Source organism: Poeciliopsis prolifica, unplaced genomic scaffold (genome assembly GCF_027474105.1).
Source record: "Poeciliopsis prolifica strain line A6 unplaced genomic scaffold, Auburn_PproV2 SCAFFOLD045, whole genome shotgun sequence".
Lineage (NCBI taxonomy): Eukaryota > Metazoa > Chordata > Actinopteri > Cyprinodontiformes > Poeciliidae > Poeciliopsis > Poeciliopsis prolifica.
The window spans coordinates 3,952,948-3,975,136 of NW_026562420.1; the positions used below are offsets into that span (position 1 = coordinate 3,952,948).

General features: G+C 37.8%; 1 protein-coding gene across 2 annotated transcripts in view; it reads right to left on the reverse strand.

Annotated features, from left to right (window-relative positions):
- adam19a (ADAM metallopeptidase domain 19a) overlaps nt 1-22,189 on the reverse strand; it is a 116,173-nt gene that overhangs the window by 25,503 nt on the left and 68,481 nt on the right. For both annotated transcript variants that reach the window (XM_055056491.1, XM_055056492.1), the window contains 6 exons: nt 15,670-15,751; nt 12,587-12,663; nt 7,889-8,072; nt 4,519-4,584; nt 2,378-2,449; nt 1,533-1,699 (listed from right to left, as the gene is read on the reverse strand). In XM_055056491.1, the coding sequence (XP_054912466.1) occupies nt 1,533-1,699; nt 2,378-2,449; nt 4,519-4,584; nt 7,889-8,072; nt 12,587-12,663; nt 15,670-15,751 (648 nt within the window). The remainder of the gene's footprint in view (nt 1-1,532; nt 1,700-2,377; nt 2,450-4,518; nt 4,585-7,888; nt 8,073-12,586; nt 12,664-15,669; nt 15,752-22,189) is intronic.

The following is a 22,189-nucleotide window of genomic DNA, read 5'->3' on the forward strand; positions in this document are numbered from 1 at the left end:
GTCTAATGAGTTACGCTTTAAAAACTTTGCAAGTCTGTGAAAGAAGTATTGTGATCTGATCTATATGTATCAAAAAACAAACTCAGTTGACCAGAATAAGTGACCAGAATATCCTGAATAAATATGTTCTCCCATCAGTAGATAATTACTTGTCATAATTTGTGGCTGTAGTGGTTTGGACCCAAAAGCAGAGAGGTTACTGTGGTAATGCGGCCTCTTTTTTGAGTTATTTTCATGTTTTTTTTTTATATTTACTGTTTTGGATTTGTTTTGCTGAGATATTTTGAAGTTATTCACCTCTCCTGTTATATTTATTTTGGGTTTACCTTTGGTTTGCTGTGTTGCATGTTTTTCTGACTTTTTGTGTTTTGCCTTTGAGGCTGGCGTCACCACCCACAGGCTGCCGGAGATTCCCACTTTGGCTGGCACAGACATTCCCTATTAGTTGAGCAGTGTACCATCAAGGAAATTGGAGGAATAAAAAGGGTAGCTGAGCAGTTGAGAAAGAGAGAAGGGCCAGAAAGATCAAGGGCTCAGGGGGCAGCAGTTGGAACAAAGGTGGAACAAGCTGGTCAACAGATCGGCAGGACTGGCGGTTGCTGGAGAGGACCAAGCAGCTGGATCTTGCTGGGGTCCGTCCTGCTGGTGGCTGCAGAGGATCGAGTGCTGGCGATATTACCATGCCCCACTACCTTAGCTATGACTCTGTTTCCAGCTTCTTGTCCACAGACCTGTTATTGACTCTGTGACATTGTCCCTGCATTTTTTAGTGGCTTGTTTGTAATACATCATTATTAACTTTACCCAGCTCATTTTTAAAGCCTTGCTCATACCTGCTATTATCTTGGTTTTATTCCTAGGTGGCATTGCTGTCCTATTCTGCTTCAGGTTTACTTAGATAAATATTACCACTCTGGAGCCACATGGAAGCAGCAACTGAGTATGATGATTTAACAAAGATAGCCAGAGTACAAAAGTCCAGGCAGCTCAGGTGAGCACTGTAGCTAGAAACTCAGACACTGGTAGCACTTGTAAAACTTAACATGACACAAAATAAGACAGTTAAAATAAGAATCTGAAGGGGAAGCACAGATACTGGCAGAGCTTTTGTGGGATTAAAACACAAAAGAAAATCAGGGAACACAAGACACAGCTGGGGGCAAACAGGGAAAACAAGAAACTAAATTAACACACAGCAAAACCAAATTCTCACAATTTACTAATGAAGTGAAAGAGTTTTTAAAAGTAGAGCTAAAATGGAAGATTGAGCTTGGCACTCAAAACCTTTAAATAACTGACAATCATTTGATCTGTGAGTAGAGAAAATCAAATCATTTTTATTTCAATTTGGAGCAAATTAACATTAGATTTTCTAGAGTGAGATTAGACTGTGTGTGCATCACTCCTTGTGTCTTCCTCCTTAGATCAACTTCAGTGACAGTGTGTGCTTATGTATTTATAGCAAGGGTTCCATCATGTTCTCCCTTGTTTCAAGGCCTTGAAACTGAAGGGAGTAACTTTGTGTTTCTTACGTCAGCAGCTGGGCATTGTCATGCTTTTTACGAGATTTCAGCTTCTGCCTCCACTGGAGGAAAGACCAGAGGGTGGCGTTGGGTTCTTCTGAGATGATACACTGATCTCTGTCAGTCCAAACCTCCAGGCCAATGAGAGGCACGCGGATGTTTAGAGCCCTGTAGAACTAACAAACACACAAAACCACCAGTCAGTATCCAACAGTGCACCCACACACACACACACACACATGCACACACGCACGCACACGCACACCAACACCCACCTACACTCACACACCTTTCTTTCTTCACGAGGACTTTGCATTGACTTCCATTCATTTTTCATGCATTTCTATTGCTTCACCATAATCCTAAGCATTACCAGTACATACCTAACCTTAAACCTAGCCTAAACTCAATTCACACCCCAGTCCTAAACCTAAAACACCACTTCTTCTATTGAGGCCTGAGCTTTGCGCCCCGAAAGAAGTGGGTCCTCACAATGTAGTATTTATTGAAAAGATCTGCCTTACAAGTTGATAAATGTTAAAACACACATGCACACACACACATTAAATTCACAGTCTTCCGTTAAGCTCCTATAAGAGAGTCTGGTCATGCAAGACTTTCTCCTTGATCTCCTCCAGAACACTGTTGAGGGACAGGACTGATTAAATCCCAGTGAGATTTCATGGAAGAGTAAATATTTGTTTTCACTTCTCAATTACCAATTGTGCACATGGACCATAAAAGATAAAAGTTAAAGTACAGTGGCAATGTGTGGTGTTAAGAAATGGAGGAGAATATTCTATTAGCTTATCAAATCCTCTGCAGACAGTTGCACATTACCCCAGCAAACTTACCTTATCCACATAATTGGCAATTTCCATTATCCTTGCCTTTGTCTTTTCATAGTTCCTGTCCTGTCGTTTGAACTGCAAGAGTGAGAATAGATAGTATTAGTGTTATGACTCAAAGAGACTCCATTTACACAAACTAATGTCCTGTAAAATCACAACCCAAACCCCTCAATGACAACCTAAGACCTAATCTCTGTTATTTAACTGCTGAAGTCAAAGAAATATGCTTCACTAACCCTACTCCAAAACCCTCCAAAAGTCAAACTGAGAATAGGAACATCTTTTTTATGGAACCTTGTAGAAAGACATAAAACTAATTCTTTAAATTTGTGTTTCTGACCCTTTTTTAAAGTGTTTCACGTGGATTTTTATAAAAGACCAAACCTGCCAGGCTTAAGAAAAAGTTTAGTCACCTATAAACAGTCTGAGTTCCCAGAGTCAGAACATAATCAGGTGAATAAATCAGATTAAATAATCAGTCTGAGCATCTCAAGCATTCAGCATGCCCAGCAGGTTTGCAGGGGAGCATAAGTTTTGTTATTATTGGGTCATCCCTTTATTTATTGTAGCATTTGTTATGCTACAGTTTTAGAGGTTAGTAAAGTGATGCTGGAACTTAACGCAACATATTTTCTCTGATATGCAGGGATAACAGGCAACAGTGCAGTTCAGTCTTTTTCCATTTGTAAAAGAACAAAAAGGAATCTTTACAGAAGTTACCTTGACGAGGTGTAACCTATCATGAAGATCATCTTATTGATATTGTTTTGTTTGAAAATACCTCTAAACCAGGTTAAATTATCATCTTCTATTCTTATAATGTTCATGGGATTATTGTCTTATTGTATTTGTGTGTTTAACAAGTATCAAGCATCTGCTTGCTCTCTCAAATGCCAGTCTATAGAACAGACTCATAAATAAATGTAAACATGCAACACTATGATGAAATCTAACTTCAGCAGATGCATAAATACTAGATTGCCCCTTAGAAAGCCGTTCACTTTTAGATAATCAAACTAGCCATGTTAAAGTTCCCTCTATCTAAAAAAAATGTAAACTAATTTAAAAGTTTCTTTAAATGTCCACCAGGTCATGTCTGCACAGGCACTGTTAGATGTGGGATCACTGTCGCCAAATTAGCAACTTTGTCACTTGACTTAGCAACATTTTAGACAAAGAAAATTTGGTACTGGACAATATTAGAATTGGCAGGTTAGACTTTTAAAGATCAGGGGGATTGGTTTGAACACTGCAATCAGTACATTCCTAATTCTAGGTTCTATAATGTTACTAAGAATAGCTGTACTGGTTCAGTCATACTGCACTGAATGAATGAAACATTTCACAATTTGAAGCCACCATTAGGGCTCGAGATAGCAGGCAGCTGTTGAAGGCACCACAACATGAAGCAGCTTCCTGCATATGGTCAACAAAAAAAACAAAAACAAAAAAATGGTGGAAAAAATGGTGGTTCAAACTGGTCAGCATTCAGGTTTGTCTTATATGTCCAGAATTTTAAAACATCAAAATGTGGGAGAGGACAGGAAACACATTTACTTTTAAAACAAAAGCAGCTGGAAACCTTTGTTGTAAAATATTTAAAAAGAGTTTTGACAATGCTTTGGAAAACAGCAAGCATTATTCAGTAAAAACATAATAAAACAGAAACACATTTTACCATATACTGCTTCCAGTTTAAGCCAATGTTCAGCGCTGTTTTATTCTCATGTCACAAAGCGTTCAAACTTTTATGGAAATGGAATTTCTAGAACAAGAGCACCGCTCTGCTTAGGGGCTCTATTACCATGGCACCAATACACTAGCAGAAGTATTTGAGAGAAATCCTGGCTCTTATCACAGTGGCATATTTTCTGTTTAAAAGCCCTTAACCTTTAGATCCCAAATAAATCTACTCTCATTAATCAAAAGAAATCTTCTGGCTTTGCTCCACATGCATTTCTTCTCTATTATTATTTCAGCTCAAAGCTGTCAAGTGCTCCATTAGCCTGAGTGCAATGATTGTGTAGAACTCCCAATCCTGTTTCCAGCCTTACTTGAGAGCTTCCTGACATATTTAGAGGCAAACGTCACAATTGATTGTACCGAGGAATATTCCCCTGAGGAATGGAGGAGAAACATCTTACCAGTGTGCTGTCTGCCACAATGTAAAGCTCCATGTACTTAGTCGTACCCCAGGTATTTCTCTTAACCTGATATCAAAGAATAACGGAAGATAAAAATATGATTACACATAAAGCACCAGTTGCAGCATGTATTACACTGAACACAGATAAGACATTTGATATATTCATCTCCTGTCTGTTACCCAGCATTTTGTAAAGAGCTGGTTCCACTGGTACTAAAAAGTAAAAGAACATTTTTACTTTATTTACTATAAATCGAAAACATGTATGCAACCAAAAATACAAAATTTTACACATTTGAAATGAGAACACTGATATAACCTTTGAGAATTGCTCCTTAACTTCCAGCTGGCCTCACAGATGGCCACTGACCCTCCCTGTAGGGGAGCTTCTTCTTCTCACTGTCACAACATGCTGGATTAGGACAATTGATTCAATCAGCCATGCTTCTTTCAACAGTTGAATTTTTATGAACTGGCCTTAAATGATTAACTGACTTTAGCTGCATTGTAATATGTTTACTAAACTCTGCAGTATTTAAATTCATTTGAGTAATGGATGACACCAGAATGTGCAATAACCTTTGACATCCTTCAGTCCAGTTTCTGTGCTGGGCCTTTTGGAGACTGTCTCTGTCCAAGTGTTCAGTCAGTGCAACAGTTGACACCGTTGACCACAATACATATTTGACCATCCCAGGTCTTATTAAAATAACATGGACTTCTTCATATCAATAGTTAACTTTACATCAAAGTTGATAAAAATCACATGTGGGGTACCCCAAGGTTCCATTCCTTTTGTTTAATATCTACGTGCTGCCATTACATGCTTCTGGAATCTGGGTGTAGATGGACCCAGACCTGAACCTCCAGAGAATGTCATAATCCCTGAGTGTTTGAGTTTTGATTTTCATTTGTGTGTCCATCTGTTCTGATTAATTCCTGTTATTTACCTCAGCTTGTCTTGTCTTATCAGCTTATCCATTTGTAACCAGCAAAGTACCCATTTACTGAGTCAAAACATGTCTCACCTGGCACAAGAATGATCAGCTGATGTTATTTCAGCATTGTCACAATATCAGCAGAAAAAGTGTGCAACCACCACTACTACGACCCTGTGTCAAGAAGGGCAGTCTAACAGAAGCATCGAGAATACTGCAGCACAGTTCTTCTTTCTGCTCAATTTTCAATTCTGATCTAGAGAAGAAAATGCGAACCATTTCAATACAAAATACAGTCATAAGTAATAAATCTGATTTTTGAAGTGTATAATTTCAGTAACAATCACAAAGTGAAACATTTATCGATTCATTCCACTGATTTTCTTCTTTTCTGAAAATTTATGCTTTTCTGCTTGTAGCCAGTGAAACTTACCATTTAAGATTAGAACAAACTGATGAAAAAAAACTAAAACAGAAATGTTATCTTAATGAAAATAGCTTCAGTAACTGCTTAAAGGTTGTTATTTTTTAAAGGTACTTTTAATCTGACAAAGAAGCCTCAACGGAACAGACTTACAGCAACAATTCTGATAAAACTGGCCAGCATTAAGGTTTTTCTTGTATCTCTAGAATATTAAAAAGTCCAAATGTGGGAGACATTCTGTGGATCTTCCAGCCTGATGGAACTCAATGTCAAAAGGCAAATGTGTCAACATAGCTTAAAGAACTATAAGATTATAGATTATAATCTATAATCTTATAGATTATAGATAATCTATAAGATTATAGTAATCTTAATCTATAATCTTAGATTATATAATCTATAATAATCTATAATCTTATAGATTATAGATTATAATATATAACTATAACTGTAAGATTACTAAGATCTTATAGAGGCAGTATTATGTGAAATCAACTTTTTTTGAGCATTGCATTGTGTTGTAAGATTATTCACTAATGAAAAACATACCTTAAGTCTTTCATGCCTGTTTGAGAAATTATTTAATCTCCATGGCAGCTTTCTACATGTTTTTAAAGAAACAGAGAACCAATTTCAAGGCATCAAATAAAGTAATTATTTTTGGTCATTTTTTATATATGTAGCATTGTTACTTGATTGTCCTGTAAAATGGCCCTATATGCCTGGAATACACTTAACACTGCCCCTTTAAACACATGGAAAATCTGTGGTCACTTTTCAAAAAGCAGGTAGAGAAACAGAGGCCAACAAGTTGGTCACTTTAGTCTTCTCAGACAGATAGAACCAAGCACCACCCTACAGCCAATTAGGAACCAATGAAACTCACTCAAGCCTTTGAATTGCTTAGGAGAACATAAAAACAGTCCCTAAAAATCTTATAGGGATAAAAATCCAATCAGGAACATTTTGTTGTGTGGAAAGAGTAGCAGTAATTTGGGAAAGTCAAAATAAATATTTATCAGATGGATAAATATTTGCATGGTTTTGGTCAGAATCCATGCACAGAAAAGCATGGATTATGTGGGGCTCTGGCTCCAGACTGGACTCATTCACTCCCATAAAAATCCACAGAGTATTCACACACTGCTGATTTTATATGCAAAGAGTGTCAAAAGTCTTGGGTCCCCTGGTCTGCTAAAGCTGGCATTTCTGCATAACAACCTGTATTAATAGGTAGCTGCAGGGGAACTGGGAAAACTGGAGGGTGTGTTACTGTAGAGATAAGCATAAAAACTTAGGAAGGAAGAATACAACCCTGAAGGAGGATAAAGAGTATATGAGGTCATTTACAAGCCAATATAAACAAAAAAAATAGGAACAATAAACAAATACAATAACACTAGAGAAATAAATGTGCCCCCTACAGTCCAAGCACACACAAAATTGCCCACTTAGGAGGCCTTTTCCTGCTTTATATTTTTATTTTTACAAACGAACAGCTAATACACCTTAAAAATATAATTCAAGCAAAATAGAAGTCTAAGATAATAATTTGGTTCAGAAGAGAGACAATTTACACTGTGTGCAGGAAAATGGCTAACACTAATTGGTACACCAAAAAACAAACACATGACATGCTGCCCTGTGTTAAATTTTGCTGGAATGAGGAAACATAAAGTACTTTCATTGGAAAACATGATCATGTTGTTTTATTCTTGTTAACCTAACAAGTGTTTCACTGCTTTTGACTGTCCTTTTAGACAATGAGTTAGCACACAAAATGCTACAAATGCTATAAAATCCTTGACTTTTAGAGCGCTCATACTTGCTGATGATTAATTGATCAGTGTTTATAAGTTGTGGCTCCTGGGAGCCACCAACTATTAATTTTATTTTTCTAAAAGACACTCGAGTATTGAAGGACCGACGCAGATGTTCTCTGAATGACTATAGGTAAAGTGTAATTTACAGAAGCAGTTCAGGACATTTTGGTCTTGGAGACTCACCCTTGAGTGAAGCGGTGTCACCAGGTCTGAGATGAGGCTGGTTTGTGCAGTGTGATGGCCATGGCCGCACCTTCCACCTTTAATTGGCAGTTCCTTGGCACTCAACAGTGAATGGTGGGAAGAATTCTCACCGTTAATTGGCTCCAGGTAGTAGGTCTCTCTTGAGTTGAATGAAATCAGGCCCCTGTATCAGGGAAAGTGATTGGGAGGGAAAATACAATGAGAGCAGTGATTCTAGAAAAACTGAAGTCATATGAAGAACAAACGCTCAGTCTAAGGGTCTGAAGAAATTACATCATTTTTGTATTCTGTTGTGGAAAAAAATCAATTGCCAAGCACTTTTAGATGAAATCACTCAGGTTTATTTGTACAATGAGGGGGCTTATAAGACAGTCAGAACATTGGTTTCATACCAAAGATAAGGATCCAAAACAAGTTATTGTACGTAGTGATGGCTGTTGGCAGGAAAGATTTCTTCAGGGTTGACCATGATTTTTTGAAGAATCCTTCTTTGCACCAGTCATCCACAGTCCACAGTCATCCCATAACTCTGCGCCTCCTGAAATCAACAATCATCTCCTTTGTTTTGTTTGCATTCAAGATGAGATGATTGTTCATGCACCATGACACAAAGCGGTTCACCAGAACTTTGTACTCAGCTTCTTGTTCATATCAGACACATCTGACAACTGCAGTCATCTGAGTGTTTCTGTAGGTGATAAAAGTCATGGATATGGATATTGTTTTCCTGCAGCTTCATAGGAACCAGACTGTCTCTAACTCTTTGAAGAAGTTGAATTAATATGAGTTAGAACACATTTTTGAATTTTGATGAAGAATGACTTTGAATAATTCTACCCAACAGGACAGTTTTTAATGAATACATGTAAACTTTAAATGGAGTGATTCTAGAACCCAGTACAGTTTACTCTAACATGTATTTCTGTTTTGACCTTGAAAAATAACAACTCCTAAACTGCTAACTGAGGCTGGATGAAAAGTATTTCACCTTGCCTGTGAACATTCTGCCAGAGATGCTGTTTACTTCACAGCAGACACAATGGGGCCAAAAGGAATCAATTTATTTTTTGTAAAAGGAGTTGTGCTTGCTATTATGTTCATTGACTCATATGGGCATACTGTCGCAGGGCTCTGAGCCATGCTTTTACAGAATACAGTAGCTTTCTCTTTTCATTTTTCTTCAGTCATTATGTTTCCAAGGCTGTAAGAGAACTCACAGAAAAACAATCTGTAATTCCACCAGAGTTCATACAAAACCCCTTTTTATGGAATGACAGTTTGTGACAGGGAAAATGTGCTGGGAATTGAAAAGCAGAAAAATATGGAAGAACATAAAATTATTACGATAGAACCACAAGAGAGCAGGGGTCTCATGTGACAACACAGTGAGCATGTGAAATGCACTGTCACTGTACTTTATTATTTTGCTTGTCAGTGGCCTGGTCACTGAGCACAGCAAAAGAAACTCCCAGAACTTTTTTTTGGAACACGCCAGTTGGGAGTGATGTTATTCCCAGACTCAAGTTCCAATTTTGGAGGGAAGCTGAAATGTGAGGTAACTACGCTGAGGTAAACAAAGGTGAAGAACATGGCTTCCAAGAAGTTCTGTTTGATTTCCCTTTGTACAAAATAACAAACCAAGGTCCAAGTCAAATGTGTCTATCAATGTTAATATGAATCAATTACAAAATGAATATTTGTTTGAGAGAGATGCACTCAGCTAATGGTTTAACAAAATCTTTATTACAACAGCAGAGTACCCAAGGTGATAACTGTCTAATAACTGAGCTTGTAAAGAGAGAACTGAAGGGAACTAACAGCTATTGGTTATACATTTAAGACAGTTATCTTGTAGAGTGGCTTTCCCCAGATGCCTGAACTCAGGAACTCTTAACTGAAAGCTTGAAATCCTCCAGAACAACAAACATAATATTTCTTTCTGCTCCTCTGAGTCGGATCTCTCTGCTGGTTTACCAGAACATCTGTCTGATGTTGTCATTTGATTATCATTCAAATGTAAAAATAAATTTTTGCATGAGTTTTCTGCGTTGCTGTAAAGCTCACTTTTATCAGTGGGGTGATACTGACTTTAGAAGAAAGAATGTGTTGGCATCGTCATTTATTTAAGCATCGGTTATGCTCTTATATTCTTTCATTTAAATTTCATTTCAACATTTTTCGTCCCAGTGATGGAGGAGACAGTATAATGCATAATGCCAGAGAGGAGAGGAAAATCACAGCGCACCATCTGATATCTCTCTAGTGGAAAGCATTCAAATGTGATTCTACACTTCCCCCTCAGAGAGACAAAGCTGCATGACTCGGTTAGCATGGAAAATCTGATCCATGGAGAGCATCATATTTGGAAAGAACCAAATAAGAAAATCAGATGAAACAGCACACACACCAGGAAGCACGGGGAAGCATGTTTATCAAGAATAGTTGAACTCTTCTGTAAACCAAAAGATTGCAAACATCAACATGGAGACATCAGTCTGACAGCTGTTCAGTGTTAACAGCCTAGTCAACATACAGAGCACAAACTATATAGTTAACAGCAGTGTGGGACAGCAGTGCCTAATCAAATCTAAAAAAAAAAACTGAAGTGAAGCAGTGTTGTAAAGAATAATTGTTAAACAATATCTAACAGTAAAGTGTTAGGCTCATTGGGGCATCTAAAAGGTGTTTACTGCTAAACTAGGTGGTTCTAGTCTGAACATTTCTGTACTGGCTGCTTCTGAATTTAGGTTTAGTTTAAGATGAATAACATTTAATGTTATGTAATATTTTCTGTGGTATTCTGTTAAGTTTCAATTTTCCTGGTTCTGATAATGTTTAGTTATGTCAGTCTCTGGAACAGTGTGGAGGTGAATTCTGAACTTTTCGCTGACCATTTTTGGAATTCTAAAATATGATAATAAGTAGCCCTTGGGGCGTGCTGTGGTGGCGCAGGGGGTTAGCACTCCCCACGTTTGGAGGCCTTAGTCCTCAACGCAGACGTTGTGGGTTTGACTCCCGGTCCCGACGACCTTTGCCACATATCATCCTCGCTCTCTTTTCTTTCTGCCTACTACCAAAAATACGAGCCACTAGTGCTGCAAAAACTCTTTGGTAGAAAAAACAAAAATAAGTAGTCTTCATACAGACAAAGTGTACATGTTGTTTTTGTAAGCATTTTCAATTGAAAAATATTCTATTAGCATTCATGAATAAATGAATGTACTTTGTTAATGAATATACTTTCTTAACTTTCCATAGCTGAACCACTAAACAACATTTACCGGCTTAATTAAATTCCTGTTAGCTTCTCACATCCAACAGCAAATCAGTGTTAGTTAGTTCTCATTTTCACTGCTGTGTGAATGACTGGAGAGTTAAAAAAGCATTTGCATTCTGCTGGCTTCAACAGCTCTTTTCACTTCCATCTCTCCAGAGTTCCCTTCAAAGCTGCTGTCAACAGCAGCATCTGGCTCCATTCCCGGCTCAGGAAAAAGAACCTGACGACTGCTGAGCAGCAAGCCTTCATCAGACACCAACATGTCTTTAAAATTATTAGCTTCACAAAACAAGCTTCAGAATAAAATCTTTAAAAAAAACAAAAAAACAATCTGTCTAAAATGGTCAATTTTGCATGTTTGAAATGAACAAATTTCTCACAGAGGATCACATAAGTATTAAAACTAGGGGTGCTCAGATCAAGATTTTTGCTGCCGATCACCCATAAGGGCAGATCACTGCCGATCATCTGGATTGCCTGTACATTTTTTTTGCTTTAGGTATAAAGGCTACAATGTGACCTGCAACATTTAAAAAAATTATCTGGTAATAAATTCACTTAATGTAGACATAAACATGCAAAATATTTGCAGGCACAATACTGCAGCTATTCAATTAAAAGGACAACTGAAAAAGCTGCAGTCAATAAAATAATTATTAGTATCCTAGTTTATACATGAGTCAAATAAATCTCACAACATTTCCTAAATCAAATAAAGTAAAAAATTAAATATTCATTCAAAGTCAAATGCAGGTTGCATCAATCAATCCTGAGTTACTGAATCAAAACTTTATGAAAGCACTGCTAGTTGATTAATGCTGGTTCTTAATGAGAGGGAGTGAAGTAATTCTGTAGAACACAGGGAGGAGGCAGAAGAGATCAATTATTTTTCAGACATTACCTGACCTATGTTAGGACATAAGACAGCGAACATTTTTAATACACATATAAAGTCTTTGTTTGTTTCTTTGTTTGTTTTAATTACATGCTGCACTTTTAAGCAGCTATTCAGTGTGAGAGTTCACAGTGTTGGTCTGTGAAATACTACGACCAGTAGCGTGGCACGGCGGTCCAACTGCAGGAGCAGAACCAGCGTCTTACATCGCTAGCTCGTTGACTTAATTGATTTTATGGGTTATTTGTTTAGCTTTTTGACCGTCATGCTATTCCGTGTGAATGTTGGTAGTTCTGCGCTGCTTTACCTGCTCACTTACCAATAATTTGACCAATAATAAGTTGTTTTACGTTAGAGTCCAAATATCAGGATATTTCCACCACAATAGATTAAATTGTGAAAAAGCTCTCTTTTTATGTTTTCAGAATCTTTAGTGGGAAAAACAATCTTTTTTTGTGTGTGTTGTATTTGTTGTAAAATACAACACAATGTTCTCAGCCTGTACCTGATTCCTGAACAGGTGCTGAGAGCCACCCAGGACTGTGGATGTCCTCTGACATGGCCATGGTAGAAGCAGTGATTCTGAAAGACAAAATCATTAAATCAGTGCTTCTTTCTTTTTCCTGTCCATGTCTTTGCAAACAAAGTCATGTTCTGTTCATGACAGCATCAGCTGGGGAAAACGTCTGCAATATTTGAACATTGTGAAAATGGTGAATGTTAAATCTATTCACACATCTATTCAAACATGATGTTTGCAAAAAATGAGCAGTGCTTTGCCACATTTTAATATTTCAAATTGTGACATTTTTTTGATTCATCAAAAGTGTCTGTGCCACAGAATTAGGAATATCACTCCATCCAAAAATCAGAATTCTCTGCAGCAGCAAATAAGAGCTGCCTGGCAGCCATTAAATCTCACATCATACAAAGTGACACAAGTTATCATCATGAATTGACACTATTAAGCTTGAAGAGTGTGTCATGTAAATGTCCTTTTTTGTAAAACAGTGAGTGCCAGCCATAAGCTCCTGACTGATGACTTTCCTTCAAGGCATTTTGCTATATGCCTGAAAGCTGCAGGGGTGAACAGCTGGAGCCACTGCTTTGAAAAAAAAAAAAAAAACATCACACTTTTCAGAACACGTTTGATATACTTCAGCTTAAATGCCAGCATTTGTTTTGACAATACTTTGTCAGCATATGTGGACTCAAACTCATTATAATATTAATAGTATGTTACACATCAAATTTTTTCAATTTTGTCAAATTTCAGCAACAAACTTTAATGCAAGAGAAGGGAAAACAACAACAACAAAAAAAAAAAACAACAAAAAAAAAGGAATCAATTTTTTCATCCATTCATTTTCTAACACCATTGTCCCTAGTGGGGTTAGGAAGTTCTGGTTCCTTTCTCCAGCTAACATTCTGGGCGAGAAGAGGTATACACCCTGGACAGATCGCCAGTTTGTCGCAGGGCAGACTTATTTTTTAAAGAATACAAATCTGAAAGATATGGCATGCCTTCATATTCAGTGTCCCCTGAAAAGTATGTATATTTAATTTGATTTATTTTAGATTTACTGAATTTTAAAGACTACTTTAATCCTTAATATTGTCATTTTTTTATTTTATTTTATTTTGTCCCCCAATAAAATAATATGTTTTATGGGCTAGCACTAGTTTATGGTAATGTGCAGGGTTAGTTTTTCAACACATCCAATGGCTTATTTTATATGTGTTTGTTCCAAAACAGGGCCATAAATACTTCTGCATGACTCTTGATTTATTTGTAATGGAGATAACTAATGTTGTCTATCATTGTACTCTTTGTGAACTGTGCAGAACAAATGTACACATTTGGAAAACTAATCAAGACTTTGGAATTCACAAATAGTAAATGTAAAAATCAAACTAAAAATGCAAAAGCTGAGACAGTGCCTCCTCCTTTCTGAAAGAGGAAGCACTCCTCCTAAGGAGGTAACTGTTTACTTCAGTTACCTTTCTGGGACCTGAAGTAAGCTATGATAAAAGCTATAGGAGCAGAGAAGAAAGTCAAGAAATTAAAACTCTCAAGTATGAGATATTTTCTGAATTTGAAAAGCAGGTCTCCCAACAGGCCTCAAGACCTACTGCTAATATTGAAGAAGGGTTTGCCACCTGAAGAATGAAATTATGCCAGCATGTTGATTTTTGTTCATTCAAACATGCCTGTCAGCTCATTGGAGCATGAAATGAGGCATTTAATTTGAACAGCAAGCAGCACCGATGCTCTATTGGAGCCAACACACCAATCTGTTGTCGGTGAGAATTCTCCTTGCCAGACTGCAGTAATTAATCTCATTTCTTGAACAGGATGTAATGTGGATAATGTCTTGACGCACTCAGGTTGCTGGAATAACCTGCCATCTGTATCAAGCTCTGGCATAGAAAATACCTTCCAGATGTACAGACAAGGTATCATCCACATTATGAGCTGGGTATCCAACAATAAAATTAAATTCAATGACTTCAGCACTCTGGCATTTTTCAGTCTGGACTTTTCTCTGTTTTTGTACTGCAATGGTAGTAATCATTCAGGATCCCTGGTTCAGTTCTGAAAACAAGTTAGTTATGAATGGTGTTTTAATAAAGCTGGTTCAGAATTAGGGCCACCGTACTGCACAGGATTGAGGTTACATTTGGCTTTGCACAGCAGCACAGACTGCAGAACTCTAATTGTTTCAGATCATATGAAGATCAGACCAGATTTCTTTTGAATTGGTCTTGAAGGATTTTAAAAGTCTTTTTGAAGATTTTGGCAGAAAAGCCAGAGGAAACGTGCCTTAAACTTAAAAACTAAATCATTTATACTCAAACCTTAAATAGAAAACATTTGTTATAACTGTGAAGATCTTCAAGCTGAAAGAAAATTAGAAAATTGTTAACCAAATCTCGGTGGACATTACGGCTTTTGCATCAGTCCTCTCTTTAAGATGTTATTGGACATTATTTTGGAGTAATCAGACAGGAAATGGGCAGAGAAAAAGAGAAAGGGGACGAAACGCAGCAGAGGCCTAAAGGTTAGAAATCAAACCCCGGGTGGTTGTGTCGCAGACATTGTGAGTTGGCATACTTGGATGTTGGCCCCAGTTTTTTTAAAAAAACAATGTGTGTTCCATTTATAGAATATCACTCTCACTAGGAGAGTGTTCTGTTGGTGTTGGAACGGAGGCTCCAATTGGTCGTGGAAACTCAGGCGAAACATCAGACATTTGAATAAGTACATGTGGAATTCAATAAAACAATTTTAAAGTAAATATTCATAATATACCAGCACATATCGATACCAATAATATCTATGTTGCTTTTGGCAGTGCTAACAAAAAATAAGTAAGGAAGGAAATTTCTTAATTTTTGTAAAAAAAAAATAAAATAAAAACATGGAACCAGAAGGTTGCACCACTGAATTAATGTTATAGGCAAGACCACCTGCTATGTTCATATTAGTTTAGTTTATAAGTCAGACATTTATTTTTCATATTCCCCAAAATCACTGAGTGACATTATGTCCAACACTTGACACAAAGCATCCTGTTTGATACATACGGTATAATTTTGATTGGTCACAGTCACAGGCTGTCCATCTTTGTTGTAGTACGTCTCTGTAAACTCTGGACCCAAAAGCTCACTAAGAGACAAAAAGACAAGAGAGGGGATAATGGTGGTGAATTAGTTTATGACAATAAAATGCCAGGAAGCTTGTAAACAGTATTGTGCACACATTGATGTGAAATACATGGGTCTGTTTTAATGGAAAAACCAGTAAATATATTTCAGCTCCACAAAAGGCTCATCCTTTTTACATTGATGTAATATTCAGCCAATTGAACAAAATGTTGCATTAAAATAATCCTAAGTAACTGCAATTCTGAATGCAACGATATTTGGATATCAATTTGATATATCCAGCAGTTTTACTTCACTTAAACATCTCAGCTTGCAGAGAAAGATCGTTGACCTGTTGTCATCGTCCAGATGACTGTGATGTTTGATAATGCAGCAGACCTCACAAGAACAAAGCCCAGGGTCAAACAACAAAAACCAGGAGTTAAGATGGATTTAATGAACCTGATCCAATCATTAAATGCCACGGACTGCATTATCCTCAGCAGGAACGTACTCCCTGCTGCTGACAGCAGTAGCCCGTAGCATCCCCTGCCATTTCACAAATGATCTCTGGATAAAATAATTTGGTACCCATCAAAGTGAGTTTGACCTTCATTGCTGCTCATTTTAACCCACATTTTCTCTAACATTCTGCTTCGCTAACTGCTTTGGCTCCGTGCTTTATTTGATTTATTTACATAAATTAATTCTGTCCTGCGTGTCAGCAGTGACTTTCTACTTTGTTAGCACCAAAACACATAACAGTAGGTGGAAAGGACATGGAAAGAAAATGAACATGCCAATGCAAATGATATTGTAAATTGATAACCATTTTACGTCAATTCAAAATACTCTTATTTTCTGCCACACTGCTCACACACACACACACACAGGCAGAATGAAAACGTCTCCTGAGAAAAATGTTCCCATTCTAATTGGAAAATTATGAAAATCTTTTATCCATGTATCTTGTCCTTATTATTGCTTTTTGTTTTCATCTCCAAACATGTGTCACATATGCTGCTTGAAGCTCCATCATCTGCACTCATTATAACATGTAAGTGGATGTCACAATGATCACCCCTTGCTATTTAATTACACAAATGCACCCCATATTTTGTCCTTTTTATTAGCCTTTCCACTGATCAGTTGCAAAGCTAAAAAGCACAGCAGGGGTCAAACCCTGTCAAAAACACAAACAAGAAATTATTTTTAGCGAGACACCGACTCACTGATCCACACCACCAGGATCTACAGCACGGACATTGGGATGTCATTCAGACTAGAGAAATGTGGTCGGCTGGTCACAAAGAGGGGGAAGGTCATCCGCACAGAAGGGGTCTCACTCCCACAAGGAACAATAGCAGACATAGAGGGCAGTTACAAGTATCTTGGTATACCACAAGCAAATGGCAACCTCGATGAGGCCACAAGAAAGGGAGCCACAGCTAAATACCTCCAACGAATAAGGCAAGTCCTGAGAAGCCAGCTCAATGGCAAGAACACAATCCGTGCAATAAACAGCTATGCCTTGCCAGTAATCAGATACCCTGCTGGAATAATTAGCTGGTCAAAGGAGGAGATAAAAGCCACAGATATTAAGACCAGAAAACTACTAACCATGCATGGAGGGTTCCATCCAAATCCAGCACCCTCAGACTGTACACGAGCCGCAAGGAAGGAGGCAGAGGACTAGTGAGTGTGAGAACCACTGTCCAGGACAAAACACCTAAGATCCATAAATACATCAGGGACAAAGCCTCAACAGACAATGTCTCAGACAACAAGGAACAGAGGTTGAGGTGCCAGAGATACCATCATGGGAGGACAAGCCCCTACATGGCATGTATCACCAGCAAATAAACGAAGTGGCTGATATCAGTAAATCCTATCAATGGCTAGAAAAAGCTGGACTCAAGGACAGCACAGAGGCCCTCATCCTGGCCGCCCAGGAACAGGCCCTAAACACCAGAGCAATAGAGGCCCAGATCTACCACACCAGACAAGACCCAAGGTGTAGGTTGTGCAAGGAGGCCCCTGAGACAGTCCAGGACATAACAGCAGGGTGCAAGATACTGGCAGGGAAAGCGTACATGGAACGACATAACCAAGTGGCAGGCATAGTGTACAGAAACATCTGTGCAGAATATGTACTGGAAATCCCAAGATCAAAGTGGGAAACACCCGCTAAGGTGCTGGAGAATGCCAGAGCTAAGATCCTGTGGGACTTCCAGATTCAGACAGACAAAATGGTAATGGCGAACCAACCAGACATTGTCGTAGTGGATAAACAACAGAGGAAAGCCGTTGTGGTAGATGTAGCAATACCAAGATTGCAACATCAGGAAAAAGGAGCACGAGAAACTGGAGAAATACCAGGGCCTCAGGGAAGAACTGGAGAGGGCCTGGAAGGTGAAGACCACAGTGGTGCCTGTGGTCATCGGGGCCCTCGGGGCAGTAACCCCCAAACTGGAGCAGTGGCTACAACAGATCCCAGGAACAACATCAGACATCTCAGTCCAGAAATGTGCAGTCCTAGACACAGCCAAGATACTGCAGGACCCTCAAGTTCCCAGGCCTCTGGTAGAGGACCCGAGCTCAGAGGATAAGAACCACCCGCGGTGGGTGAGAAGGGAATTTTTTTATTATATATATATTAAACTTTATCTCTTCTGGTCATATTTGTATTATTAATATTTAATACACTAGATGGGGTAGTTTGTCAACTAATAAGCAATTTCCCTTTAGGGATAAATAAAGTATATTCTGTTCTATTCTATTCTCTTTGTGAGCTGCATGGCTGATAAATAAACAATGTTAAAGGGCAATAGATAGAAAAATTGTTTGACAGAATACTGCTGTTTTATGCTGACATTAGTTCTTCATTAATGTTGAAAAATTCAGTTTAACTTAACTTCCATTATAAATCATATCTTATAGAAAGTGAACTTGCTCAAATTTGTTTAGAATCTGTAATAAGTAAACAATGATCTAGATCAGTTTGATTTTGAACAGAAGCTGATTAAAAATTAAAATTCTGAAAGTAATGAAAGTAATCTACTTTATTTAATGTGAGAATATGTGTAAAAAAGTAGAGACCTGCCCACATGTGCATACCTGTAAAAGGTGTCTCAGTAGTGTTCCACTACTGAGAGCAGATGAGAAAGATCTGTATATAGATAATAGAAACCAAAATAATTATTTCAGTCAGACAGCTCATGTGTAAATATGTAATTACTGACTGTAATTATCTCTTTATTAAGATTTTATCACTACATGCATGACCATATCATGGAGTGATTGGCTCATTTCTATACTTGGACATGATTTCTACATGCCAGGTGGTGACGGAATAGGGTCGGTCACAAATTGCATCACTAAACTTCTCTGTCCTCATAAAAACATATTGGAAAAAACACTGACGGTCTTATACAGCACATTTATAAATTATTTGTATGTCAACAGTTTTGACTTGAAATGTTAAGATGAAGTAATAAAACTCAACTTATTTACTTTTCTATTCCATTTTAAAATCAAGTTTGTTTGACAGTTTAAACATTTGGAGAACTTTCTTTTTGTACACTGAAGAAAACATTGGTTGTTTTAATTGTGGATTGCATTTTGTTCAGCCCTGGCTCTCTGTGAATTTTGTATGTTTGTTTTTCTAATGTCTTTTTCTTAAATCTTCAAAATCCATTGCTCCCTATAACTCTCTGCAATTGGGTCCAACATAAACCATCACTTAAACATGATGGTTCAAAGTTGGCTGAGCAGCACATTTAAATCGGGCTCTTATTCTTCTTCTGTATTGTAAAACATACAATTAGTGTGGCAAAATGTAAGACTGATTGTTTTGGATTTTTTATGAACACTTCTCACCACATACAAATGGTTTAATGGAAAAGTTAGGAGGAGACATAAAATATGTCAAATTCATGACAGATTATTTGATGGGTTACCAAAAAACTCAGCTGGCCTGTGTGCACTCGTAACACTCTTGTTACCAGTTTCTATTTATAGGATGCAGGTTAATGATGCTACTAATGGTCTGGACCATTTCCAGTTTCTCTTATCTAACTGGCAACGTACAACGAAAACCCTCCTTAGAAATTAATGTAAGTTCTTAGAGTCACCAGTTGTTTTAGTTTGTATCTTTATCTAAGTTTCCCTAACTTGAAATCTACTCTAAATGTTCATGCTATATCTAATATTTCATATGTCTAAAGGTTAACTGTCTCTGTAGTTATGCTAACTAGACTTATATTCTCAACACCCCTTTGCAAACAACTGTTGCACATTATGCACGCTTCTGATTCCGTCTCAAGTGCTTTGCTGACTATAGTTGTGGCCCAGTTCCATGGGCCTCCTAACTCGCCTGTTGAGGTTGAATTTGTTCTGCAACGTCCAAGATTTTTTCATTATCCCAAGTACAAGTAGATTGACACTTCCTTTTGATTTTTATCTTTGATGTGAAATTTTTGCTTCCAGGTTTTTGCTTTGTTTAATGTCACAAGAGGTCAAAACACTTGCTGAAACGCTGAAACACTGATGTTTATGTTCTCAACCATTATTTAATGGCGAAGGTAAACTGATGTTTTGATTTTCTCATTTAATTCATTTTATGATTTAATTCATTTTATTGTTTAATTCATTTTATCATTATGTCATTTATGGATTTTATTCACTTGATTGTTTTTGCTCCCTAAAAAAAAAAAAAAGGTGAAGTTGTGAAGAAGTTTTATTTGTATTAAATAGTCTTCCTTTATGTGTCATATAAATGTAATGTTTTTTGAATCATAGTCAAGGTGTTTTTCTGTGCAGCTGGGAAAGGTGTACAAACTAATGAACCAAGATGTGTCTACTGCAGTAAGTTTCCCAGGGTTGCTGAACTTCCCCAGACAGTTATTTGGGAACTCGCTGTTTTTCCCGTGGCCTTCCATGCATGGAGATAGTGTGTTTAATTTTCACCTCCCATAGACATTACAGTGAATGAGTGTACAAGGTTCTGTATGTTTTCCTTTGTTTCTTTTGTTTGGTCTTGGAAGATTGAGTCTCTGCCTCGGTAGTATAGAGATGAATAAAGTAACTATGCAACTCTGGGTTCATCAGAGCGGATCTTAATTTGTGCCTAATGCAGTGTATTTCTTGCTCTCCGTCTGCAGATGTATTAAAGATTCTTTTTGCTCCCTGACTTTCGTCTGGACCTCAGTCTCTGAATTGTGCACTTCATAAACACTTTTCGGACATTTAATCAATTTAAAAACATGTTCATGAGCAATTCTTATTATATCAGTCATATCATTTGGATCAGTTGATTGATCAAACTTCTATCCCACATATCCCTGGGGCCCTGTGATGGGCTGGCGACATGTCCAGGGTGTACCCCGCCTCTCACCTGAAACGTTCACTGGAGATAGGCACCAGCACCTCTCCCAAACCCAAGGGACAAGGGTGTTAGAAAATGGATGGATAGATGGAATTCTGGGGCCTATGACCAGTGGTTGATGAGCAAGAAGTGGAGTACAGGTCAACAGTCCGTCACAGAGACACAGGACAAACAAACATGGTCAGACAGATAATTAACCCAACTAGCATCTGGGATGATTATCAATTCAGAAAGGAAGCAGGTTCTTCCACAGGTGAAGTACCAATGCAGAACCAACTTGAGGCAGAGCAACGGTGAAAAATTAACAGGATGTGCATGTGTACTTCTGCACTGAAAAGAATTGACTATGTACAACATGTGTATGTAAATGAACTAGTCAAACACACAGTTATTTTTAATCCAAACAGAGTATTTTTGCAAATACTGCATTGCTTGGAAAAATAACCAATCAGAACCATCAAATCAAAATACTGCACCAAACTGCAAACATCACAAAGTAAAATAGGAAGATTTAAGCAAACACAAAAAAACTTTACACAATAATTCTTTGCTTTGCAAACAAATGCTTTTATTGTTAAATGAGACCACCATTACATAGCTTGCTTTAAGACCCAACGGCTGATTACCTCATCGGGATTTAACTGAAGTGCAAAATATTCACATTGTTTATTTCAATTTTATTTCAATGTGCCTTTTTAAGATTCTCTAGATAGTGCTTCAGTAACTGATAACACATGATTATCTAGTCATATTTTTGAATTGTTTTTAACTGGTAGGCGCTGGTGGACCAGCGGTGGACAGAGGTGGAATGCCACCTCCACCACAAGGGTCTTCAGATTTTAAGGGGAAACCAACTGGCACACTTTGGCAGGCCCTGGTTAAATTTCTTCAGGAATTTCTAGTTATAACATATTTTTCCTCAAGTCAAATCCAGTGTGTATGAATTTAAACTATATCCTAATTGGTTGGGAGTGGTGTGGTGGTAGCACAACCCATGGCCTTAGTTCTTGGCGCGGCCGTCACAGGTTTGACTCCTGGCCCCAGCGACGTTTGCCGCATGTCTTCCCTTCTCTC